Here is a 27,699-nt window from a genome sequence, read left to right as displayed (position 1 = left end):
AGTCTGACGCCCTTCTATTCCAGACCAACATCAATCATTTGACATCTAATTAGAGTCTGTCATAATACTTAACACAATATAAAAGGATACTGGCTGGTAAATTAAAGGAAAATCCTCAGTTGTTATACACGTACATGATATTTAAAAGGATAATGAGGGAAAAAGTTGGCCCCAATAAGGACTACAGTGTTAATTTGTGCTTGGTGTCAGGGTTCAAAATGAATACTTTGTTAATGTTGACTAATGAGAGGGACGATATGGGTATAGAAATCAGGGGAAAGGTTTGTGATTCAATTTTAAAAATTAACAGAGATAGAGAGGAGGTTCTGAGTGGTCTGACAGGCTTAAAAAATAGATGAATCTCCAGGTTTGGATGAAATGTATCCCAGGTTGTGTGAGGTAAGGTAAGAAATAGCAGGGGTGCGTGCAAAAAAAATTAGTTCTTTTCTGGCCACAGGAGAGGGCTGGAGGACAGCCAGTGAGGTACTTTTATTCAAGAAGGATGCAAGAGACATACCTGGAAACAATTGGCCAGTCAGTCTAACCTCACTGGTGGAGAATCTATTGGAAGCAATTCTGTTGGACAGAATCGATCTGCATTTGGACAGGCAGGGGTTAATCAAGCATGATTTTGTTAAGGGCATGTCTGTCCAACATTTTTTTGATAAAGGCAGGTCATATCTGTCCAAAGTTTTGATGAGGTGATCAGATATGTCGATAAGGATTTCAGTAAGGCTTTCAATAAAATGGGAAAAGGTAAAAGATAAGAGTCCAGGAGATCCAAGGAAGTTTGGCAAATTGGATCCACAATTGTCTAAATGGCAGGAAGCAGAGAATGATGATTGAGGGGTAATTTTTCAACTGGAAGTCTGTGTCCAGTGAGGTCCCACAGTCAGTGTTGGGGCCTTGTTAATGTTTATATAAATAATTTAGTGGGAGGGCATTATTGCTATGTTACAGATGTCACAGAGATAGTTGGAGGGACAGGTAGTGTTGAGTAAGTAAGGAATCTGCAGGAGGACTTGGACAGGCTAGGAGAGTGGGCAAAGAAATAGCAAGTGCAAGATCATGTGAGAAAGTGTGAAGGTATGCACTTTGGTAGAAAGAGTAAAGGCATAGAGTACTTTCTAAACAGGGAAAGACTTCAAAAATCAGAAACACAAAAGGACATAAAAGTCCTAGCTTAGAACTCTCTTAAGGTTAGCATGCAGCTTCAGTTGGTAGTTAGGAAGGTGAATGCAATGTTCGCATTCATTTCAAATGGGCTAGAGTACAACAGCACAAGTATGCTGCTCAGGTGTTATAAGACTCTGGTCAGATCACATTTTGAACATTGTAAGTAGTTTTGGGCCCTGTATCTAAGGAAGGAGGCACTGGAAGTGGTTCAGAGGAGGTTTAGAAGAATGACCCTCGGGATGAAGAGCTTGTCACATGAGGAGTGGTTGAGGATTCAATGGAGTTTAGAAGGATGAGCTGAGATCTCATTGAAATTTAAAGAATACTGAAAGACCCAGATAGGGTGGACATGGAAAAAATATTTCCACCAGTAGGAGAGACTGGGGCTTGTAGGCACAGCCCTTTAGAACCAAGATTGAGGAGAAATTTCTGAAGGCAGAGGATGGTTAATTTGTGGAACTCATTGCTGTAGAAGGCTGTGGAGGCCAAGTCATTGAGTGTATTTAAGACATAGATATGTTCTTGATTACTAAAGGGATCAAGGATTATGGAGAGACCACAGGAAAATGGGGTTGAGAAGCATATCAGTCATGATCATATGGCAGAGAAGACCTGATGAGCAGAAAGGCCTAATTTTGCTTCTATGGGCATGTAGTCTAATTGTTTGAAATGTTGATTAGGCTACAGCTAAAGTGTTATGAGTGTTTCTGGAATTTATATTATAAGAGGGATGTCACAGCACTGGGAAGAGAGTGTAAAGGAGATTTACCAGGATGTTGTCTGGACTGGAGAGTTTCCGTTATGAAGAGTGGTTGGATAGACTGGGATTGTTTTCCTTGGAGCAGAGAAGATTGAGAAGGTGACATGATTGAGACAGATATAATGTAAGGGGCATGAGCAGGGTAGACAGAAATAAACTTTTCTCCTTGATGGAGGGATCAATGACCAGGAGTATAGATTTAAGGTAAAGGGCCAGAGTTTTAGAGAGGATGTGAGGAAAAGCTTTTTCACCAAGAGGATGGTGGGAATTTGGAATTCCTTGTCTGTAAGGGTGGTGGAGGCAGTAACTCTCATAACTTGCATAAATGTGCACTTGCAATGCCAAGGTACACAAGGCTTTGGGCCAATTGCTGAGAAATGGGAATAGGATAGTTAGGTGATTATTGACTGGTGCAGGTGTGGTGGGCCAAAGGGCTGTTTTGTGTGTGTTGATCTCTATGACTCTCTGAGAAATGACGAGGTGATGTTCTCCTTGGAAGATTGATGTCATGGAATGGTTTTGGCCAGCGTGCAAGTTTGTAAGTCAGTGCTGCTCACATCTACATCACTGAGATGGCGATGTTAGATTTGTAAGCACTAATAGCTTGCTGAAAATCACTTTTGAGCAGCATTTGAAGCCAAAACTCATTCACTCTGCATGCATTGCAAATGATTGGAAATTAAATATAGCTGGAGTTTGCCAATGCATGCCATGTCCTAGTGTCCAGCAAACATGGATTCCATGCTTTCACTCAACAAACTGACATCAATTCTACCCAGCCTGAAAATTGTCCAGTTACATTTTGCAGTTACAGTCAGCTTCTAATGAACAGCAAGGAATCGCAGGGGATGCAGTTCAGGATGGATATTGTTAGCATGGGTTATGCGTGGTCACCAAGTTCCCTCCCATCCCTGTCCCCAAGTTCCTTGTCCTCTTTTACCTCACACGATCTCAACAGCCTATTTCCACCCACTTCCCCCATTTTCGCCTCTCCTATGTGGAGTCTTACCACATTGAACCTTGCCTTAAACTGTCCTCCCTGCCTTCAAGCCCTTCTCACTGTGCCTCAGTACACGTGACAATAAATTCAATTCAGTAATGATTGTTGCCCCCCCCCCCCCCCCAGTCCTCTACATGCCCTGAGGAGGCCAATAACCCTCTACCGCTGTAGACAACCATACTCTCTAATGCTGTTCTGCCTATTCCTGATCAGCCAAATGACTGAGCTGTGTGCAGATTACACACATCTCTCAATGTTTTGGGGCTCACTGACTGACAGCACTACATATGCCACACTGGCAGCAGGGACATACGGGCTTATTGATGTGTCTGATCTGTGCGCAGTACTGTGTATTCTTATGGTCGGGTTCCTACTGACCAGTAGCTTGTCTGTGTGACTGTGCAAAAGAGCACTTCAGTACAACCTTTGGCTCTAGCTGTCGGGTCAGTGTGTGAACATGGTACAACATGGCAAGGGAATTTGAAGACACTGCAAGCGTACAGGTAGACACAGAAGTGAGTGCTTACAGAGCAAGTGAATGCAGCCTGGTCTAATCTGAGCTGGTTGTATGTTCATGTGCAGTAGTTATTAGTGTGCCCTGCATTGCTGGTCTATGCTTCTGAAGTGTCATTGCAAAAGTTACAGAAATTTCCTCAGGGCTGGACAGAAACATTAAGTGGGAGGGGAGTATCCACTTTCATGATTCATTAGATAGTAATGTCATAGATAGGAGTAGGAAAGTTGTTCTGCTGTACAAGTATCAGCAGCTTTAGGTTAAATAATATTACAGAACCACAAAGTAATAACCTCTGGGTTATTATCTGAGCCATAAGAAAATGGGCACAGGATAATTAAGATCTGTTCGTTGAATATGTGGCTCACTGATTGGAGCAGGGCAGACTGCCTTTGATTTATGGGACGCAAACAGTAGTACTGAGGGAAGAAGGAGTTGTTTAGGATGGACTTCAGTTGAACCCCACTGGTACCAGTGTCTTGTCAGATTTAATAATTAGGGCTGTAGTGAGGGCTTTAAACTGAACATTGCAGGAAGAAGTGTTCAGACAAGGGGAATTTAATAAGTTAAAGAGAAATCGCAGGGCTGCTGCGGCGGAGGCGAGTTTGGGTTCCAGGCGACATCTGCATCCAGCACAGATTCAGAGAGGTAGCAGCGGAACTGAACTTGGGCCAGTGCGGTACCCAGCAGCATCGGTGATGTCTGCATTGGTGAGGTCCATCAAGGACGCGTAGTGATGAGGGTGGAGGCAAGAAGGCGTGGAAGAATGGTGACCTTCATTCCAGCGATGGCGCCGCAGGGCAAGGAGACGCGTGCCTGACCACTAGGCCCAGGCCCCATGATGGAACACTTAACAAGAAGGACTGTAAAGTTGAATCCTTTTTTCTTTTTTTTTCTTCTTTTTTCTGCCTTCATATTCTATGTTTTCATTTATTTTTCTGTGTCTTAAGATGATGCCGGAGAGTGGTGACACTATACAACACTTGTAACAAAATACATGTGACAATAAATAATTCAAACCAAATCAGAATAAATAGAACAGGGTAGCACAATGAGCAATGATAACATGTGTAAAAGGAAGGTATGGAGCAATCATGAGAGTGCATCAGAAAGTAAGGTGAGAAAAGGGAAAGATGGCGCAGGAACAGAATCATAGCCTCTTTATGCATGTAAATTTCAAAACATGATGGTTAAATAAAGAAGTCTAATATAATAACCATTATGCTGGCATGGATACAGATTGATCGTGCTGCGTCAGAATAATGGAAGTCTTGATATTTTTAAATATTTTCGGAAGAAAGTAAAAGGATGTAGCTCTATTAACAAGAACAGAATTAGTACTGTAGTGAGAAATTATTGTACCTTGTCGTGCCTGTTTAATAGGATGTTACCTTGGCTGGAGAATTTCAGTTATGAAGAGAGTTTGGATTGACAGGAGTTGTTTTCCTTAGAGCAGAGGAGATTGAGAGGTACATGGTTGAGATGTCTAAAATAGTGGAGGGCAAAGACAGAAAGAAAATTTCCCTTTGGTGAAGGGATCAACGACCAACAACACAGATTTAAGGTAAAAGGCAGAAATTTAGAGGATATCTGGTCAACATGGATGAGTTGGACAGAGAGTCTGTTTCCATGACTCTTATATAGTCTATATTCCCTCTTCATTGGTAACTCACTGCTGCCTTGTGAGAAACGTGCCTCGCCAACCAGCAGGTGCATAAAGAGTGCAGGGAATTGCTTTCAATATCAAGACAGTCCTTGCTGAATTTCTCATGTGATTCTGCTGTAGCCCTCATCATTCAAGCACCTTGGAGATTCTGATGTCAGTGTATGATAGCGCAGAAAGCCTCCGTCATCAAACACATATGCATACAGCACACAGAAAAAATGTCTCAAATGCCCTCTGAACCTCTTGTCTGTTACCTTATGTCCCTGATTATTAAACTCTCTACTAAGGGGAAAAATTTCTTCCTGTCTGTGCTTCTCACAATTTTGTATACCTCAATCAGTTACCTTCTCAGCCTTTCCTGTTCTAAGGAAAACAACCCAAGTTTATCCCTTCATGCCTGAAACTTTCCAACCCAGGCAAGATCTTGGTGAATCTCCTCTGAAATCATATCCTTTCTACATGAGGTGACCAGAACTACAGACAGTACTCCAGCTGTGGCCTAACTAATAATCTATACAGCTTGATGACCACTTTCCTGCTCTTCTATTCAATGCTTTGAGTTATAAAGACAAGTATTCCATATGCCTTCTTAACTACCTGATCTATCTGTTCTTCAAAAATCTATGGACATGCACTAAAGGTCCCTCTGATCCTCTGTACTTCCTTGGGCCCATTCATTCATTGTTTATGACCTTGTATTGTTAATCCTCCCAAAGTGCATAACCTCACACTGCTCAGGATTAAATTCCATTTGCCATTGATCACCCATCTATATTGTCCTGTCGTCAAGGACTTGCCTACTTGCTATTTACCATAAAACCAATTATAAAGTCATCTGCGAAATCTGCTGATCATGCCTCTTGCATTTTTGTCGAGATCATTAATAAACCTGACACCACAGCAAGTGACCTAACACTGAAACCTGTTATACAACACCAGACACAGGCTTCCAGATACCCTGGTCTCCTGCCACAAAGCCAATTTTAGATATGATTTGCCAAATTTCCTTGGATTCCATTGGCATTTACATTTTTGACCAGTCTCCAATGTGAAATCTTGTCCAAACCTTATAAAGCCAATGTAGACCACATCAACAACACTACCTGAGTCACCTTCTCAAATAATTCAATCAAATTTGTTAGATGGCCCCCTAATACAGCCATGCTGGCGATTCATGATTAAGCCTTGCCTCTCCACCTGGAGATTAATTCGGAACCCCTGAATTTTTCCAATAGTTTCTCTACTATTGATATTAGATTTACTGGCCAGGGAGAATTTGAAAATTAATCTTTGAGTTTGTAATCTCACTACTTGCCTCCTACAACTAGTCATTTATCATCTTTTACCCCCACTAAAATTGTTTCTCCGTCACAATGCTGATTTGTTCAGATGTATTACAGCCCTTCTCCCTGATCTCTAGACCTACATCATCCTTCTCTACAGTGAATTCAGAAACAAAACACATTCAAAACCTCACTTACTTCTACTAGCTCCACATTTTGGTCCCTAATTGACCTTACTCTTTCGCTGGTTGCCCTCTCGCCTCCAGTAGATTTATAAAATGCTCTTGAATTTTCCTTTATTTTATCTGCCTGTGTTTTCTCATGCTCCCTCTTTGCTGTTTGACTCAATGGGTCTCTAGCGTCTGGAAGTGGGAGCCAATGCTGATTGGCATGTACAATCCTCCCAGCACCTGCGTAGCCGCAGGTTAAAGAGAAATTTGCTTGGCCTTTTTTTTTAAGTGACCCTCTGCACTTTATGTATACCTCTAGGGCTTCCACTATTTTGAGGCCTCATAAGCTTCTCTCTATTTCCTTACCCAGTCATGTACATCCCTTAACATCCAGTCAAAGATGTACAGGACTGAATGAATGTGGGTACACATCATTACTGTCTTCACCAGAAATGGTAACATCACTAGTTATTGAGAAGGTAAATGGTGGGTTTGATTCTTGGAGATGTTATCTATGACATTCAAGTAGTTTTTATTATATGAAGGTGATACAGTTTCTGAAGAAAATGAAACTGGCTGGCAATCATTGTGCAAAGACAGAATACATGTTGTAATTTTTAGCTTTATTTTCTTGATATTTTCTAATTATTCTGGCTATTACAATGGTGAGCTGACTGAAAAGACTCTCATCATAAATCATTGCATATTGTCTTGGACTTGGGCTGCTTATAGATTGATTGCTAGGAATCTTAAAACACACCTAATAATATACTTCGGTTTAAAAAGGCAAGAAAATGTCCGAGTACTCTTGTTACTTTGCCAGTCGGGTAGGAATTTGTTTTGGTGCTTTGTAATCATATGGTGCTGTCTCCACTATCCTTCATGAGAACTGGTTGTTGATAAGGGTAGCCTTTTGGACTCCTTGCTCAGTCAAGAAAATTTGACAGTTGAATTCTTGGTCTGAAAAATTAATCTGGAACATTGTGTACTTTTCCTAATGCTGTTTAAAGCAGGAATTAAGTTACAGTTTTTTAAACTACTTAGCACCTATGAAAAAACACATAAATGCAATTTCATGGATAGTCCATCAGGCAAAGTGCAGGCTTGATTTGTGGTGATTTTATAATCCTGGTAAAGCAAAGACATGCTCATAGAATAATGTAGGTTGAAAACTTCGCTGTTCTGGATTAGTATCTCCAGAAGTGAGCAATTTGGTGCCTTTAATTTCTGTTTTATTCTGATAGAATTGTAGATCTATTCAACAATAGTGGATAAATCAGTTCAGAGTGGTCAATTCTTTCCTTCTAATCTGCTTTATTGTTTGATTTTTGGTTCAGAGTCTTGAAAGAATCCCAAATACTGACCTTTTTTTTGTGTTTTCTCCCTAACTTGGAGTGCTTGTAACTTATCAATGAAGTGAATGTACTCGAATCCTTCTGTTACTAAAGCAGATGCAAATTCAGAACTAGGTCTTGAGTGAAATGTTGTGGATGGCACTCATGTGACTTTTTAAAGGTTGCTGTTGGGAAGTGAAAGGGGCAGTGCCCTGTGGTTTCTCTTGTTTGGATAATAGCGTATTCATTTGTATGCGGAGGTTGAACTGCATTCAAAGAATAAGTAAGATCATACCAAAAGCAGTATTCTTGCCTTTGAGAGGGGGATGTGATGGGTGACTTCACCTCTTGCTCTTTGTTATGATGATGGAGACCTTTTCTATTGAAACACAAAACAGCTTTAATGTTGCTGGAGTAGATGCTGGCTAAGAGCATAACCTTTCCTAATACACTTACTTGCTGTAGAAAGTCTGTTTATCTAGATTTCTGAAGGCGCTGCTTGATTGAGTGAGAACAAGAGAATTTGAAGACTGCATTTAATATAAAGCTAAACATCATCTAACATTTAACACAGGCTCTAACATATCTTGTCATTTGAGTTTGAAGAGTTTTAATTTTTTCATAGTCCCTAATCTACAGGAGACTGCAAAATCAATATTATGCTGCAACTGGGTATTAGCTGGGTGCAGTAAGAAAAATGTGGTAAACTCAAAAATAAATTGTTTTCAAGTTTTAGGCACAGTTTTTTTTATTAACAATACTGGCTGTCATATAAATAATTACATTCAAAAGGTGGTATCAAAAAGGAAATTAACTGGCCTGATATTCAACTCTACTTATCTTCCCCACTCTTCCAGTCTATTCTACCATCCAACCATGATCCAAAGGAACAATATAGGAGACAGAAACCCCAATATTTATAGGGAAAATGGGAGGGCAGGAGTGCAATTATATGTTTATAAAAACCTAGGAGTGTGAGTATACTTCATGTCCTGCTGAATATATTGACAGGGTCCATAGGACATCTTTGTCCTATTTCTTGGCTGCACCCAGCCAATAAGTGAGGCTGACTGATTGTTGGTGGATAGGTCTTTGGTACAATGCAGTACTTGAAAAGCAGAGAGTTGGGGTGGGAACGACTGAAAATGTTGGATACGCAATTGTTGGCTGACTAAAAGATTGGAGGTTGGGGCTTGGGTTTGGGCAGGAAGAAGAAGTTTGAGGCGAGGTGCTGGGAGATTGGTCAGGAGATTGGTCTTTGGTCAGAAAAGATGGTTTTCAATGGTCAGGAGAGGTGATGACAAGTTGGAAAAGTTGTGAGGGAAGGAGATGAATTTTAAGGTCAGAGGAGGAAAGGGATTGAAAACATTGAGGTGGGCAGGGGAATTGGGAAAGGATGTGTTAATGGACAGTTGTATATGGATCATGGTGGTGGTGAGGTGGAAGAGAGCGATTTTGACCCACAAGCAGTACTGGAAAGCATTTTACTGGGACAGTTAATTCTGTTTTAGCATAAACAGAATTAGCATAAAATTTAAAACAGAATTAACTGTCAGATATACAGTCTCATTCAAATATTTAAATAGGTAACCTGCCTCTTGGAAGCAGATTGGTTGCTGACCTTGTTCTGTTTTTTCAAAAAAAACTGATGAAGATGGATTCAAGACAATTTGATCTCAAATTTAAGATTTTTAACATTCCACCCAACCTAAACCTGTCATTCTTTAGGATTAAAAGGTGCCAGTCTACCTGCATGTGGAGTGTCCTAATTGTGTGTACAATCAACGAATTGTTAGCTATTTTTAATCTTGCGAAAAAGCTGCTAGCAAACAGCAATAAAGTATGCTTTAAATAGACATCACCACCATTCTGTACTGTGGCATCATGACTTCATTTCATGTTCAGTACAATTAAGAGAAAGTGAACTTATTCCCATCCATTCTAAATTTAATAAAAATTGTAAAGGAAAGAAAATCTACCCAGCTCTTGTCTTCCTGTATTCAGAGCCATTCCCTGCCAAAGTGAAAACTACGTTAATAAACCACAGTGCCACCAGGCTGACCTGAAGCATGTAATCTTTAATGAAATCTTCCACACCTCAGACTCAAGTAATAACAAGAGTAATGTGATTTCTTTGGGTATCTCCACATCTAAACTTCCTTAGCCAAAACAACTGACATTTTGGTGATATCAATGTCAAAAACAGTCTCTTTTCATCAACAAAACAGAGAAGAATCACATCTTTAAATCTACTAAAGCTTTTTGGAGATTTTGCATCAAACCAACTCTGGCTTTCAGGAGAGCTGAGAATGATTGAGTCATAGATAGAGTCATACAGCTGAGAAACAGACCCTTCAGTGCACCCTGTCTATGCCTAACAACAAACATCAAAGTAGACTATCCCATTTCCCTGCACATGGTCCATAGCCTATATGCTCTGGCATTTTAAGGAGTCTTTAGCCAATTAATAATGTGTTGAGTCAAACTCATTTTCAGCATGAGTCCGGGAGAAGGGAAGATATCAACCTTTTTTCTAGAGTCTCTATTTCACAGTAAAGGAAACTAAATTCAAATTTTTACAATCTTGTTACTGCATACCAATTCAAACAAAGAAATAGGTTATTTTTCTATGATGGCGGCGGCAGTGAGTACTGCAGATGCTGGAGTTTAGAGTCAAGAGTGTGGTGCTGGAAAAAACACAGCAGGTCAGGCAGTATCTGACGAGCAGGAAAATCGATGTTTTGGGCAAAGGTCCTTCATCAGGAATGAGGCCTTATTCCTGATGAAGGGCTTTTGCCCAAAAAGTCAGTTTTCCTGCTCCTTGGTTGCTGTTGACCTGCTGTGTTTTTTCAGTACCACACTCTTGACATTTTTCTGTGATGCACCAGCTGATCTAAATTAGGTGCAATTGTACGAATTTTAGTACGCAATCTATGTTACAGAATGAATAATCTACGGATCTAGGCTGACCATCCGGAGTCAAGGAGCTGAATTTTATCTGTTTTTCTGCGGATGGGCCTGGAGGTAGGGCGACAGGCCATATGGCCTGGGGAAGTGTTGTGTGGTGAAGGTGTCTTGGGCCACACTTTGCTGTCACCATGCTAATTTGCCAGTGGTGGGAAAGGTGGCAGAGCTCAATGGAGATGCTTACTGTCAACTGAAGACCACTCCCACCTCTTTTGACATCTTACCTTGTGGTTGGGGGGTGGAGGAGATAGTCAATCTACTGTGCGAGAAGATTGCTGGATAAATCTCAGCAGCTTCCCGATGGGCTTTGGAGTTCAGGGTGCTCTCCTTTTCTGCTGCTTTGTTCCACAAAGAGGCTTCTAGTGGCAATAGTTGCCCCTGTGGTTTTGCTGGTGCTGACCCCCAGTGATTCCATCACTGCAACACCCCACCTTCCTTCCTCACTAGTTCCAGCACATGTAGATCCTATTTGTCTAGTCCACCACTGTGACCTTGTCCTGCCCTCCAGGAGCAACCATTGCACCCTGTGTGTTGCTTACCCTTAGACTGAGCCAGCAGCTGTCTGGCAGGCTACCAACTAATTGGCTGCAGACCTTAAAATGCAGACTGACATCCTGAAACTTTCTGAAGTACAGAAACTGCCAATACCACCCCAACACCCATTCCACCTTCCCACCCCCACCTTCATTACCAACTGTGGATCCGCTGCTGACTCTGGAAAATACCAACTAAAAATTTAAATCCCGCCAGAGCAGCTGGTGAAATTCAATTAAAGTATAAATCAGGAATCAAAAGTTGGTATTGATAATAATTACCATGTCACTGTTGAATTGTTGTAAAGACTCACCTGATTCATTCATTTGCATCTAAGGAAGTACATTGTCATGCCGAGAAGTAGCTCCAAACCCACAGAAATGTGATTTACTCTTCATTGTGTTTTGAAGTAACCTAACAAGCCACTAAAACAACAAATGTTTTTACAGTGTAGGCATTACTGGACTTATAGCTCACGTCTTATTATGTGTGCGAAGTTGGTGCAGAGAGATCTGGTGAACCACTGCAATCCATCTGGTGTAGATGTAGTTATAGTGCAGTTGGGAAGGAAGTTCCAGGATTTTAATTCTGTGACAGTGAATGATACTGATACACTTCCAAGATGAGATGATATGTGACCTAGCATAGGCAGGAGTATTCCAACGCAACTGCTCCCCTGGTTTTCCTGGTTAGTAGAGATTGCAGGTTTGGGAAGGAGGTGTTGTTGTAGGAGATTTGGCAAGATACTGCAGTGAATTTTGTGGGTGGGATGAACTGTAGCCATAGTGTCCCAGTGATAGAGGAAATGACAGGTGAAGGTGGTGGTTTTCACAAAGTTGATGAATAGACAGTGAGTGGCATTGCCAAGGATGCTGCCAATCCTGTAATTAATGGCAATAATTCTGATTTGGGGAAATCCACAACCGTCAATGAGAGTGAAACCATGAATTTGACAGCTGAATTTTGCTGTTTTGTGGTAGTGTGTGTTCTCTGATGAGATCAATGGTGGCTGGTCATCTGCGAACCTTATTCACACAATCTTTCATTCTTCAGCTCATTAATAATGAAGCTGGCCTCTTCCTGCCCATCTTGTGTAACCAGGAGAGGCGGAAATGCTCACCACTACTGAAATGTTAAGACGTTCATGCTACTGCTGCTACACCGGGTCCAAAGCACTTCAGGTGCTACAAGCCTAAAACTGCTGTTTGCACTGTGTTCATGAACTCTTCTCCCTAATGACATGGCTGAGAAAGGCAAACAAAACTCCTCAGTTTGCTGAGAGAGACCTGGAGATGCTGGTGGACGATGTGGTCGAGAAGAGAGTAATAATGTTTCCTGCTGAGTAGCACTAGACTCAGCCATTCTGGACCCAGATAGTGGCCCAGGTCAGGACAGTAGCCAAAGTGAAGTGCAACACCCAGCAGTTCACAGCGAAGCTGAATTGTCTTCTGTGGTCTGCAAGGATATATGCTACCACCTTCTCTCTTTTATCTCGCACTCCCAAGGCCATCACTATGCCACTGCATACTCATGTTTCCGAAGTACATGAACCACAACTGGCATTATTCTATGCATTGTGTGCACTGAATAACTCTCACCTACTTCATCCTCCCAAACAACTAACCTTTCATGCCCTTTTTCCTTCCCACTCACTCACTAGAGATACCTTACTACCTCTACTAATGCATCACCACTATATGCTCTTCCATGCACTTCCATCATAGTAATCTCTCCCTTTGTCTCAAGGCAGAAAGAAAGTTGACATCCTGTCAGACTGATGTCTCCTTAGCATCCTGATTGACGTACCTGTAAGCTCCAGAGTTACTGAACCCAACCTGCAGGACTGACCGCAGCTAACTCCCCTTGGACTGGAATCAGACAAGCCCCTTGAATGACTGTGACAGCACTGCTTGACTGGCTGTAGACTTTCTTGACCCCACTGTGGACTGTTTCACTTTGACATCACAAATAGCCATTTGGTTGGAGCATATGCAATGTGTTTGCCATGGAAGCTGCTGCTGTAAGCTGTGACATTGACACAGTCAACTTGTAAATCCCCTTGACTGTTCACTGCGCCAAAGAATGGCAACTCCCACCTCCCTTTGCGCTAAAGAGCAATGGAACTAACAGAGGCTGGTAACTTTCAGGGTAAGTGTAAATTTAGTGAGCACTAAGAAATGAACCTAAGACACAAACAAAACATCTTCACAAGATGCATTTTTGTGTGTGTGTTTTGCAATGACAGTGCCCATGAGCATGCAGGGATGTTGTGATGCAGATAGTGTTTGATGAAGGCCAAAAGTGCAAATGGTAAGCTGAAAACCACTCTTACTTTCATGTTTGGCTTTGGCGCTGAGAGTTGGGAACTGCATAGAAATGATGTGAGTTTAGGAAATAAAATGCAAACGCATGAAAGTAAGAAAGTTTCAACTTATTCGCAAGATTTTGAACTCTCCATTTCAACCCTAAGGGTTGAAAGGAAATTGTACCCACATGGTAGAATGCAGATTTCAGGCTTGTCTGGCAGAACAGAAGACTGTTGGGGACAGACACCGTTACAACAGATGTTGCTCATGCCTAATTGCCTTTCATAACTGGCTTGGCTAGACCATTTCTAAGGGCACTTAAGAGTCAACTCCATAACTGTGAGTGAGTTTGGAGTCACATATGAGCTGGATCCAGTAAGGATGGCAGATTTCCTTCCCTAATAAGGGAAGATATTACTGGGTTAGATTTGTTATGCACTAATTTGTGTCCTGAGTGCTTTAGCCTGGCTATCTGGATTACTAATGCAATGACATAACCACTAGGCCACTATTTCTTCCCAATATGCATGTAAAAACTGTCAATGTTTATTTGCTTAACACCTCCAAAACTGATGACTATTATCACCGAGTAGGACATTGGCAATGAGTAACCTGGAGTGTCAAAATCTCCAGTTCCTTGTCAAAGTTGAATTCTATCCTGTTTCAGGATTATGTTTTCCCTCATTGTCACTGTGTAAGTCCTGGAATTCCCTACATAACTGTAAGGATCTTCACCACTGGACTGAAATAGTTTATGAATGTGCACACAAAGCACCTTCCCGGTGACAGTACATGATGGGCAATGAATGTTAACCTTGCCCCAAAGCTGACATCCTGAATTTGGATAAAAATGCATAAATGACCACCTTGTGCTTTTCCCTTGGTGTTGCATTGTCTTCCTAATCCATACCCATACTTCAGTTAATATTTCAATGAGGCACAATTTTTATTCGGATCTTCATTTTGAATGAAACTTTTATATGAATATTGCAAATCTTGCTATTCTCAGTGATGTATTTGCGAAGATTATAGCTGGTTCCTAGAGTACATAGAAGCAACGTTGGTTAAGTCAGTCGGCACAAAGTAAACCTTAATGTTAAACCTAAATGGCAAAAAGCAAGAGGCTAATTAAAATCCTCTAATCCAGTTGAAAATGCTGCTTGCACTGTTAGATTTTTTTTACTGCTGCTTGACTTTAATCAACTCAAGTAGCTAATCTGGTATTTAAAAAAATGGAGTAAGCTTCATTTTTAAAGAATAATGAGAGATTGTGTTAAATTTTAGCTTGTAAAAGGAAACTTAACCTACTACCATTGTCTTAGGAAGGAAAATGCCCTTGTAAATAAGATATTTGGGGTAAGTGCTCATCCCTAATTTTCTGATTTTCCTCTCACATGCGTATTTTAGATTATGTAAAGTCGAAGACATGAATAAACACCTTACTATGATAATTGACATTTTTAAAAATATGATAAATTCAAATTTAAATTTATTTTCATTGTTTCAGTTACTACCTATCAGCTTTTGCAAACTCAGTATCAATTTCTTCACAAGTGTGAAATAGATATGTTGTTTGTACACCCAGGAGCACTGCATAGGTACAGAGCAATAGCAGGACACAGCTTTAATGGAACAAGATTTGCACAGGTACAAGATTTGCTTTTATTGACTATATTAATTGGTAAATTGCAGATCTTATTCTTTTTATACATCATCTAGATTTGAATTTATTTGTTGCACAGTCTTGTTGAATTCCTAAATCCCCTTGATATTTTGTCAGTTCAATCGGGCTGGTAAACAGGCCTTTATGCTTGAGCACAAAGTCTAATTTCCCACTCTCGCCTTCTCTTCTGTTTCTTTTTTCTTTTATAGTTTGTACTGTTCGAATTTGATTGTATCCCCAAAGACTACTTTCAATAGAGCAGATCAAAGCTGTACTGCTGAACACCACAAATACTCAGGCTTATTTCTTAAAAATTAAACATGTTATGTTTGCTTGCACAATGATCAGAGTGCTCTTTACGCTGATAACAATCAGTGTGAACTTTCTTGCTGCTGATGTAATGATGATGAATGCTGTGACACTGCTGTTTTGGACAGCTCTTCCCAAAGGAGGCAAAGAAGTTACTAATGAAATGAATAAAAGTAAGACTGCAAGAGAATAAAAGGGCGATAGCGAAAAAAAAATGTGCAGATCAGCTTATAGTAGGAAAGAAGAAAAACACAGCAGTTGTTAAAGAGCATGGAAAAGATCCAAGAGAAGATATGATATTTACAATATGATTTTAAGTTAAGAAGGGCAAATTTTATCAATTAATTTTAGCAAATGCAATGAAAAAGCAGCCAGTAAAAACAATGGATAAATAAATAAAGCACAGCTCATGCAACAGGTGGCATAAGAAGTTTTCTTCAGATCATCAGTACAGCTCATGACAGTCACACAAATTCATAGTGCTACTTTGCTGGGGTGTTATAAAGGTGCATACCTACAGTTTTGCATAATCCTCCACTTTCCAAAACTGCAAGGACTATGCCAGAGGCCTGCTGAAATTTACAAAATCTTATAAAGCTGTGAAAGCCACCACAATCAAATACCATAATTTGTTTTAAGTTTTCCAAAATTTAGTAAAATTTTAACTCGATCAGTTGCTGTAAATTAAAAAATGTCTGCTTTATTTTAGCTGTTTAGTATTTGATTGGTAAAAATCAATAACTGGGTTTTAAACAATAAAAAACACTTGAACAATACCTGATTGGTATTCACGGGAGTAGATTGAAAATAAGGTCTGGGATACCAGCTTTTAAACCTGTTCACATATACAAAATGTATGGCTTGCCTGACTTTATCTAGACTGAAATTTTAGAAAGCTGCTTTTACAGCTGATTACCTGTGAGAGTTGATATATATTGACAAGTTTCAATTGCAGTTTGCCAATACAATAAGTGAAAAATAAGACTTTATTTCTGTACTTGGTTGTGGATGCAAGTATTTTAAACTGAAACCAAGGATAGGCTCTCAGAAAAGTTCTGGCTGTGTTGTGAAATGTCTTTGTAAGTGTTTGATCGTAACAGTGATAGAAAGTACTGCTAATTGTACATATAGCAGATCCTTTAGCATAACCTTTAGTCTAACCTTGTATAATATGAAATGTGGATTTTATTTTAAAATACTGTTCAATTTCTTTGCCTCACAGTTGTGCTGGTGTTGAGAGCTGAGGTAATGAAAAATCACCATGGATGCCCAGTCACACAGTACTACTGCAGCTGAAAAGAAAAAAGTAGAGAATTCCATTGTAAAGGGATCTTCTCGCACAGATGTCAGTGAAAAAGCCATAGCCTCCAGTACAACATCCAATGGTAAGTCGTGTAGTATATGGGGATTTGCTAACAGTGAGAGCAGCAATTATTGTTTTTGTTCTCTGCATTCCTCATGAATAGATCAGCTGCACCTGGATTTCTGTTTGTTTTGGGAAAGTGTTGGTAGTGGGTGGAGGAAGAAGAATTTGGAATTAACGTAATCCCTGTTCTAAGACCAATGCTGAGCATTTTTTTCTTTCATGCTGCTGGGTGCTGTTCCAATTAAAGCTTCTGTTTGTAATTTGATGAGATTTTCTGTGATTTATTTTCCCTCTCCTTTAGTGTAGAGGGTGCAAGAGATGCTACCAGTTGTACATATGTGCAAGTGGTTTCTCTTCCTCCCTTAAATATGCTGTGGTGTGTTATGCCTCCATGGAACTGTCATTACTGAGGATGCAGTGTTTGGATTAGCCGTTTGCATGTAGTTTCTGGTTTGTGCAAGGGGAGAGTAGGCACAGAGAACATGGATGATTGGTAAAATGCTTAAATTGAAGTTTATGGATTAAACCCCTGAACTTGCTGAGGTTGCTAATCTGTAAAATAAAATGCTTGATTCAGACTGAGGCACAAAATCGGTGCACCAACTGAGGATCATCTTACACATGTTGAGAGGAAGAAAATTACAAGCTGGGTGCAGATATGAGGGACTTCAGTTATGTGGAAAGACCGGAAAAGTTGTGGAAAGTTGGAAAGTTTTTCTTTCATTTTGGGTAGGAAATGTTGAGGGAGATTTAAATTATGCATGGCTTTGATAAGGAAAGTAAGGAGCAAGTATTTCCATTCGTGGAAAGGTTGACAACCTCAGAACTGATTTAAAATAACTGGCAAAAGAACCAGAAAGGAGATGAAGATTTCTCTTTATGTAGTGTGTTATCATTTGGAATGCACTGCCTCCATATAGTGGAAGCAGACTCTGTAGTAAATTTCAAAAGCTTATGGGACATATACTTGAAGGGGAGTTATTTCGATGGGTAGAGAGAAAGAATGGGCATATGGAATTAATTACATAACTCTAAGAGTTGGCACACACATTAAGGGCTGAGTGGTCCCTCTTTATGGCATAGGATTCCATGTGAATATCACTGAGTTTTCCAATCTGTTCTGTTCCCTTCCCTTCTACCTTGTGTCCTTGCTCTGAATCTGCATTTTTGACCAACTGAAAAACCATCTTCAGCACAATATGTTTGGATTGCTTGGTGCAGATGCTTTTCATCGACTCAAGAGGACAGCTAATGCTTTTAATATTTGTGAAGCTTTTGTATTTGAAACGTTGATATTTGCTGATGTTTGAACAGAGCTCTGACAGAGTTCTGCCAAAATTATGTATTTGATGGATAGGTTCCTACTGTGTGAATTATTGAGTACTGTGACTTAATGAAAACTGCATTAATGTCAAGGATGTGGCTATTTCCTTTAATCTCACTGCTCTTTTGTTCCAAATGGTAGGTGTATATTCTTTTTAAATTGTGTTAAGAGCTGACAACCTAGTGTTGCAGAATTTGGAGGAACTGCCCTAAAAACTAAAGTTTCTTATGATTCCTCCCCCTACCCCTGAGATCTTCTCCCCCAGCCAGCTCCACCCCTGAAATATAGAGATGGAGATGAATTCTTGCGTCACCCCTCCCCATCCATTTTAATTAGCATTTTTAACTCTGGGGAGTTTGGCAAGAGGGAACAAAAAAGATCATCTTGGGGTAGTAATAAAAATCAAACAGTAGAGCTCTTGCATGGAACAACTTCCTGCTGCAGCAGTAGTTTGTACTTTCCAGCAATGCTGCTGTTAAAGGAGTGTTAAAACTTTTTACCCATTTATGGCCTCATGGTCCGAATGAAGTAATACGTGACTCACGTTGTGTGGGTCAGAGTTGAAAAGAGGCAGTGAGCAATATGGAGAGCTAAGCCTGCATTAAACATTCTGAAAGGGGGTAGGGGGATGGGGTCGGGTGTGCAGACTCTCACATTATGATAGAAGGCAGTTAGGAATGCCATGAAACCCAATCCACAGTAGCTGATAAGGATCTCTGACTCCCCTGGGACAGGGCAGACTTTAGCCCTATTATGAAAACCTTTCTTGCAATCCTGCTGCTTTCCCTTCCCCCAGTCCACCCACCTACCAAAATGAAAAGGAAACATTCTAGAATTCATAAAAATGTCACTTTTTGTTGGGAGTTTGGGTTGTTTTTGAGTTTGAAATGAATATTGTCTAAGAGTTTTTTCACAGTTTTACTCTGGCCACACTAATTTATTTTAAAATAGAGATTAAAATAATATTGCAACATTTTAAAGAATAAGTGCTTTATTTTTGTATTTGAAAAGCCACAGAACAATTTATTTTTCTAGCAATTTAAGTGTCTGTTAAGTGGACTTCACGAGCTTTAAATGTTAATAATTCAACTTCAGATAGTTGTTTTCATAAAGACTAGGGATTTTACATTAACTTTTATTTCTTTATTGGTTAGGCTAGCTCATGCTGTCTTTTTAAAGTAAACGTTGAGTACCACTCCAATTATTAAATCTTGGGAGACCAATCCTGTATCTTTACATAAACGGTAGCTTCATCCCAAGTTCTTTCATCTCTTTTCCACCTCTCCTGGTTTGACAGTTGAAAAGGTCTGACTGTGCCACACAATGGTTTGATTGGTTTCTCTGGGGGATGCTTTTCCCTGCTTCATCATTTGCCAGGCAGGTGGACCAGAAAGTCTTCTGATTCTTTTGTTGTTTCTCAAAGTCTGGGGTCTTTGAGAGAATAAATCCACCGTCATGGGATAATTTGCTAAAGGAGACTGGAGGAGGTGAGAGAAAAGCCTCTCTACTTGGGTGCAGAATTAATGAAATACTAATGTTCCAGCCCTTGCAATTGAAAATCCCTGGGAATGCAATGGGTCGAGACGGCACTTGTCATTTTTAAAATTTAAAACTATGTTCTTTGCTTCACAGTTATGAAGCTTAAACTAATGTAATGTTTGCAGAATAATGTAATATTTAAAAGTACAGATCTTTACTCTAGTATGTAATTTTGAGCTATTTAAAATTTGTGGGGTGGGGGCAAACGTTCAAAGGAAAGTTCATGCAGAAAAGATCAATGCTCACATACACTCCTTAAGCTTTTAGATTACCCACTAACAGCAAGTAGTAGGAATTCCATGTGACAGAAGTAAGCTTAAGTTAACACAGGATAAAAAGTAAATTACAGATAGGCTGTCCTCAGCCATCTTTGTGGCTACAGATAAGGTTTCATTTCAGAACGGACAGACGACTTTTCCACTTACAGACCCATTCTGTTGCACCTGTGATAACAACTCTTGGATTCTAATTGAAATTGGTTTGAAAATGGATTTTTAGTTTTCTGTGTCTGTGAAAATATTGAATGGAGTCGAGCTGCCAGTAAGTATCCTAGACTGTGGAAATGTGGCAGGAAACTGGAATCATCTTTCAAGCCTGTATCAATGATACGACAGTTTTGTGATCTGTCATATTAATGAAATCATTGATCACTTGATGGAGTGGGTAATAAACTGCTTTCTGAGAATACTGTTCAGAAAGGCTGATCAAAGTCTGTGGAGATGAAAAAGTATAAAGCTCGAAATTGTTGAACCACCTACATTAATAGGTGGATGGCAGCTTTTGTTGTATGGGTTTTCAAACAACACATATCTATTGATTTTTGAATTTGGCTTCAAATATACTGTTGAGAGCACATTAATCAAATTGTGGATGTTAACTTGGGCATTTTAACTTGCGAGCATTTGAACGAATGCCGCTTCATATTTCTTTCTGTGTCTTTGTGTCATCTTTCTTCAGAACAGGAAGGGGAGAAAAAATCCTGAATTTTTCATTTATTTTTCTTGTGCTCTGTCCTCTCTTGCTAACTGTGCACCCTTTCATTTCCATGTTGTCTTAGCTCACTGATGCACATGCAAGCTTTGCAGTGACCGGATTCCTTGTGTTTCATTTTTAAGATGATTGTAATAGTCAAATCCACTAATTTTGAGACAGGTATTTAGACTTCTGTTACCCATAGATGTACTTTTGGTTATTCTATGAATGGTTATGAATAATTTGTAAAAGTGAAGAAAGATGCAATAGTGATATTTTAATTGGTAAATGTACAAAGTTATTTTAGCCTGTACGCTGCATTCAGTTTCTGAATTAACTGCTCTCAGTCAAGGATGGCAATGGTGTCTTTTAAATGCCCCTGGGCTAGGTTTAGGATTTCAGCCAGGATTCCTGCTGGCAAATGACTTCCTGTTAGAAGTATACATGTGTGCATTAAGAGCAGGATCTGGATCATCTAATGCTGTTCCTGAATGTAATTGCCAGTGAACACTTTGCTTGCATTTACACACCAAGGATGTGTCAGTGAAGTAATTGATGGTTATTGGTAACTACGGTACTTTAATGTTAATTCAATAGACATGTTTGTGTGTACGTGTGTGTGTACGTGTGTGTGTGTGTGTGTGTGTGTGTGTATATGTGTTTGTGCATGCATGCATTCACAGAGGGCCTAACAAGTGCTGAGCTGAGCTGTTTAGATGCTATTTGATGCTCTGGTGTTTCATCCCAGTTGTAGGAAAAGTAACCTTCATCCCTCGCCCCCAGACATTCTCCAGGCCAAGTCATTTACTTTATATTGGCCATCTAGATCCCCCCCCCCACCCCCAATAGTCTCCTCATTCATTCCACATAAGCCTATGCTCTTCTACCCAACTCCATGGCTTCTCATACCCTTTATGCCCACCAATGCTACTCTGCCCATGCTCTATGGCTCCTTACACCCTCTGTGTCAACTAATGTCCCTCTACTCATCTGATGGTTCTTTATAGCCCCTATCTCTAACTTGATGCCAACTCAGATAACTCATCTCATTATTTCTCCTCCTGCCACAAATTCTCTACATGGTTGTTTATAGTCTTTATATCAATTTAGTGTGAACTCATGTTAATAAATCATCCATCCACCACTGATTGTTCTTTCATCCTTCGCACCAACTCATGTGACTCATCCAATACTCACCATGGCGACAGATATCAGGAACCATGCTGAGGATAGATAAAACAGAGTTCCAAAGAATCTCTTATAAATTTCCCCATATTTTAAAAATGACAACTCTGATTGACAAAAGCCATTCAATACATTGAAATCCCTTCAAGTAGTTAATCTCTTATATAAGCAACTATTAGTGTTTGTAGCCCCACATCAAAGACAGCTGATCCTTTTGTAACCACTTGAAGCTATCAATCCCATGATGACTTTACATCCCCTCCACTCCTTTCCCATGATGACCATTGTTTAAACAGCCAAGCAATACCATTGCAATGGTGATATTCCTTCGGCTTATGTCAACAAACAGCCATTGAAATTCCAAAGCACTGGTCTTTTTTTTCAAATCAGAACCTCATCAGGTTGTTTTCTTTAAAAATTAAAAAAGCCGGGGATTTGAATAACTTGACAGCTTGCAACCTTTTACACATGTGTCTACTCTTAACAGACCTTACTCTATCAAAAATGTTGCTTGTTTGAAGACACCATGGAGTTCATATGGCTTTGTTGGTTCAAGTTTTCCACACGGTTAAATTGCACCCTTTCAATCCCAACTCCTAGTGAAAGTAGCAACTGTTGAAAGTGAGGAGGGACTTCTGAACTTGAGGGTCCGGTCCCATTTTGGGTAAGGTGTTCAGCTCTTCTGTTTTTGTGAAAAGTTGGGCTATAGTATTTTTTGACCAGATGGGATATGGATCAGAGTTTGTTTTTAATCCTGTGACACTGATTCTTCAACCTTTGCTTGACTTGTGTGATGCTCCATTGTGGACATGTGATGTTGCTGAAGTTTCCTTTGCATTATTTAATTCACATAATAACTAAAATAAATAAGAATAATTTTACAACTTTATTTAGATAAGTCATTGTCTTAAATTTACAAGATCCCAAACTTGTCAAACAAAGCATTGTGAAACGTCCTTAACAGAATGCATATTAGAGCAAAATGATGGAAGACATTAATCTATGGACCATATAATATCATTTATGGCCATTATGACACAGCGTATGATTTTCTCCTCCCGAGAAGTGGTGAAGAACTTCCCTAAAGGACATTGGAGATTGGTGAGTCAGATGGGTTTTTATGACAATTATTGATAGTTTCATAGTCACCATTACTGAGACTAGTTTTCCATTACAAATATATTAACTAAATTTAAATTTCATTATCTGGCATAGTGGGAATTTGAACCAAAGCCATTTACATGGATGTTTGGATTACTAATCAGTAATTTTAACACTATTTCACCATCCCCCCTGCTGCATTGCCCCTCCTTCTATTTAAATAGTAGCCAGATATTTATTGTTGCAGTTTATCTCATGATTGGCTAATATGATATGTATCTCCAACATTGGAAGAAGAAGGAATCTTGCTATTTGCTGCTTCAAAACAACCCTCCTCTCAAAGGTAGATATTCTACAAAGGGAGGGTTGGAGTATTGTGACTGTGCCAGCAGGGCAATCAAACAATTCTAGACAAATTAAAGTATGTATCTACATACTTTACATTTAAAGATTGTAAAAGGCAGACACATTTGCTTTACTGTAAGATGCAGGTTACTTACCACAGGACAGTGTTCCACTAAAGAAGTTCCTACTGTAATTAGTTGAAGGTAGACAGAAGGGATCTTATTTGTATGCAGTCTCACAGTGTTAAGAGGTTTATGTGTTAGCTTGGCTCAGTGAAAGATATTTTCAACCCTGAGTCATAGTTCCGGGTTCAAACTGATAGCAAATGATCATTATTGAGAGTGAGCTCTATTTTGGATAGGACATAGAATCAACATTGCATCTGCTAGCTGAGGCATATGTCAAAGATAAGTTGTAGAAGACTTGGCTTGGTCAATATTAATTTGTCATCAAATTGTATCTAAAATAGTAAGTTTGTTAAACATATGCTGTTTGTGAATCACTGCATTTGCTGAGATAATCACTTCAAAATTAGTCCTCTGGTTCCACAGTGTTTTGAGACCCTGCGGAGATTTACTACTACATAAACACGTTTTTTGTGAATGCTCTGTCCAAGAGTCACTGAAGTTTGCAGTTGCCTTAGTAATTCATTGTCCCTAACAATCCAATTGCTTTTCATGTGGGTGGTTAGATACTCATTGAACTCTATTGTTAACTCGATGAAAGAGAATTGAACTACATGTGCTCATCCAACAGACTTCACTAATTGTGAATGAAAGAATGAGAGGTGATCTCATTGAAATGTATAAGATTCTGAGAGAGTTTGACAGGGTAGAAGCTGAGAGGCTGTTTCCCCTGGCTGGAGGGTATAGAACCTGGGGCCATCATTTCAGGATAAGATGTAGGCCATTTAGGACTGAGAAAGGAGAAATACCTTCACTTAGAAAGTTGCCAATCTTTGAAATTCTGTACCCCCAAAGAATGCTCAATCATTAGGTGCATTCAAGTCTGATTTCAATAGATTTTTGAAGTCGAAACACAAAGAAATATCGGGATTGCATAAAAAATTGGTTTGAGGACAAAACTCAGCCATTGTCTTATTGAATGGTGGAGCAGGCTTAAGGGGTGGTAAGGCCTAATGCTACTTTAACTTCATATGTTCTGATTCTTTTGGTTGCGAATGGCTCTGTCTCTAAATTGATATGTAGTCTGTACTTTCCTGAGGTGATTTATTTGCAAGGAGTTGTTTTTCAAAAACAATATCACAAACACATTGCTTCAATACTATCTCATGACCACTTTGATGGTTAAGCAGCAGATAACAAAGAACAAGGAAGAATACAGCTCAGGAAGAGGCCCTTTAGTCTTACAAGATTGTGCCGACAGTTTTTACCCTTCCTTACTAAAACTGTATTCACTTGCAGGATTCGTATCCCTCTATTCCTTTCCTATTCATGTATTCATCCAGATGTGTTTGGAATGCTGCTTTTGTGATCATAGTTGTATTCAGGTATGAGTGAAGGTATAATTAGTTTTAACTGGTCATATCTCTTGTTGAGACAATATGGTGATACAATTTGGCCAGTTGGGTTAGTGGCCACCTTCTACTTTGTGTAGTGCCAAGACTAACTGGCTTTGATATTTTGCTGATAATTCAGGAGTGAACTTTTGAAAACTGGGTTATTTATAGCCTCTGGTATTGGCTGGAATTGTCTTAGAATGAGCAGCAATTTGCTCCTTATAAACTCCCTATAAGCTGCTTATAACTCTGTGTTTTTCTATTAATTCAACTTCTCTTCACAGATACTGCCAGACTTGCTGAATATTTTTGGCACATTCCGTTTTCCTTTCGTTTTTATACTGTGCTTATTACATGCCAGGATTGCTGTTTTTCAAAACTTGAATAACTCCAAGTTGGTGATAACCCAAGTAAATACGATTTGCTGAAGCAAGCTCTTGGGGAGCTCTGTGTCTTTTTAATTGAGTTTAGTGGCAGGTTTAATCTGGGCTTGTGACTGGTTGTGGGAGGCTCATGGGTCAGAATAGGTGGTCTCTAGTACCCCATCAAGATACTTCTAAATTTGATCAATATTAATTTCCAAACCTATTTTTAATGGGATTTAAAATTCATTAAGTGCATTTTTGATTGACAAATTCTTTAATTTGAGCATTGAGCTGCTGGGAGATGCCTATGTATGCTTTTATACCACAGAGCAGTTAGAGCAGTGAGAACCTTTGATATCTTTGAACTTAGTACAAGAATGAATGCAAACTAAAAATTAAAAATTACAAATCTATAATAAATGAAAATAACTTCATTTGCACAGTACAGAAATTGCTGGAGAAACTTTTTGGTTTATTCATTTATACAGAACCTTTCATTACTTTTGGTACTCCAAAACACTTACCCACCAATACTCTGAAGTGTAGACATTGCTATAATCTATTTAAGTGCAGAAATTAAATTGCACGCAGTAAAAGTCCCACAGACAGCTGTGAAATAAATGAGCAGATCTTCTGTTTGTATGTTTGGAATCTTCCCAGCACTTGAGTGATGTAGACTATGTCAAAATGTGGGAGAATCACAGGAAAGGTTTAGTGATGTCAAAAGTAACAAGACACATTTCCCAACTAAGTTTGGGATGTTGATATGAGATTTTTGCTAGTGAGCAGTGAGAGGCCAATTAACTGGTATTATTTCTCATTACTACTCTTATTATTACTTAATCTAATCTCATTATTATGCAGGTTCCAATTCTTCCACCAGCCAGGTAGAAATCCGATGGCAATAATTCCTGACCTGAAAGTTAATGCAGGTGTCTGGCAACTCGCAGCTCACTGCTTGCTCCTCTGAATCTCCACACATTCAGAAGCAACATCTCAGAGTATGCTCATGGGCAGTGGCAATGGCAGCTGACAGGTGTCAGCTTCTCCACACAATCATAGCACATCTCCAGCCATTTACAGCATGCTTCTGCACTTTAATGCTGCACTGGCATTAGCTCATTAGCAACTATCTTTGAAATGCTGCTTCAACGACAATTTGTGTGCACAGACAGGCTCTCAGTTTATGGATTGGACCAGGCTGTCTATGCGGACAAGACAATTTCTCGATTTCTTAACACTCGCTCACCTCGCGTCCACCTGGATGTTCACAGTACCCCGCCTTGCCTTTTATTGCTTTGCTCTCATAGCCAGAGCTAACAGGGGCATACAGTATTTCTGTCTGGACTTGCCTTTTAGTGCAGACACAAAAAGTCAGGCAGCTTGTCATGGTTATTAGCAGTGATCAGTGAAGAGGTGGAGCAGTTACTGTACAGCACTATGCAACATCAGTCTCACACCTGCACCATATCCAGCAGCAATCACGCAAATGTACTTCAAGCAAATGGCAGTATTTCAATGTTGAAGGGGAATAGTCTTCCGTGAAGTGAAAGAAAACTTCTTTCAGTCAGGGGTATCTGACACAGTAAGTCAAGTTCAGACTCTGTAGAGGTCAACTAGCTGCTCAGTGCAGTCACGATCAGGATCCTCTCCTTATTGTGGATGAGGAGCACCCTAGCAACCCGCCATCAGTCTTAGCTCTTTTGTCCAATGGTTGGCTGACTTCTACTGGAATGAAAAAAAGGAAGGGATTGAGTACAATTAAAGTGGCTGACATTATTTATTGTGCAAGTGATGGGATGTAGGAGAAGTGAACCACTAGAGTGAGTAGGTTGCGCACAGGCCATGGAGTGTTTGTGGTAGGGAGGATAACAGTAATGACGGAAGATATTGCATGCAATAGTGAGAGAGGTAGAGCATTAGCTTCATTTTGGGACATGTATGCAGTAGCAGCAGAGAGAGTAAGTTTGAAGTAGTGGTAGAAAGACAGTGATGCTTACCCTGACAGAGTGGAGAAGGTCATTGATCTTCTTAAACTGCTAAGTCTTCCTCCAGATGGCTGAGACAACACTGACCTAAGTACAACATCTGGCCATTTTGCATGCTGTTTAGTTGATGCCTCCACTGCTGATTCTGTGAGAAGAGGAAATCCCTCCTTTGCACCAGCACTGCCAATGTTTCCGGTCCCTGCCCATAAAGCGTGGTGCCAATGTCATGAACCTTACAGGGCAGCTCCAGACTGCCAATGCTTGACCAGGTGCACCATGACCTTTGAACAACACTGCTGGTGCCAGGAATCCT

The 27,699-nt window shown here is 39.8% G+C and overlaps 1 protein-coding gene across 1 annotated transcript in view; it reads left to right on the top strand.

The window, feature by feature from the left end:
• LOC132811908 (transcriptional activator GLI3-like) overlaps positions 1–27,699 on the top strand; it is a 381,995-nt gene that overhangs the window by 29,658 nt on the left and 324,638 nt on the right. Inside the window, exon 2 of the mRNA XM_060822859.1 lies at positions 16,905–17,067. Coding sequence (XP_060678842.1) covers positions 16,944–17,067 — 124 coding nt within the window. The 5' untranslated portion in view covers positions 16,905–16,943. The remainder of the gene's footprint in view (positions 1–16,904; positions 17,068–27,699) is intronic.

The sequence above is a fragment of the Hemiscyllium ocellatum genome, chromosome 4 (assembly GCF_020745735.1).
Source record: "Hemiscyllium ocellatum isolate sHemOce1 chromosome 4, sHemOce1.pat.X.cur, whole genome shotgun sequence".
Taxonomy (NCBI): Eukaryota; Metazoa; Chordata; class Chondrichthyes; order Orectolobiformes; family Hemiscylliidae; genus Hemiscyllium; species Hemiscyllium ocellatum.
This window is presented reverse-complemented; position numbering and strand designations above follow the sequence as displayed.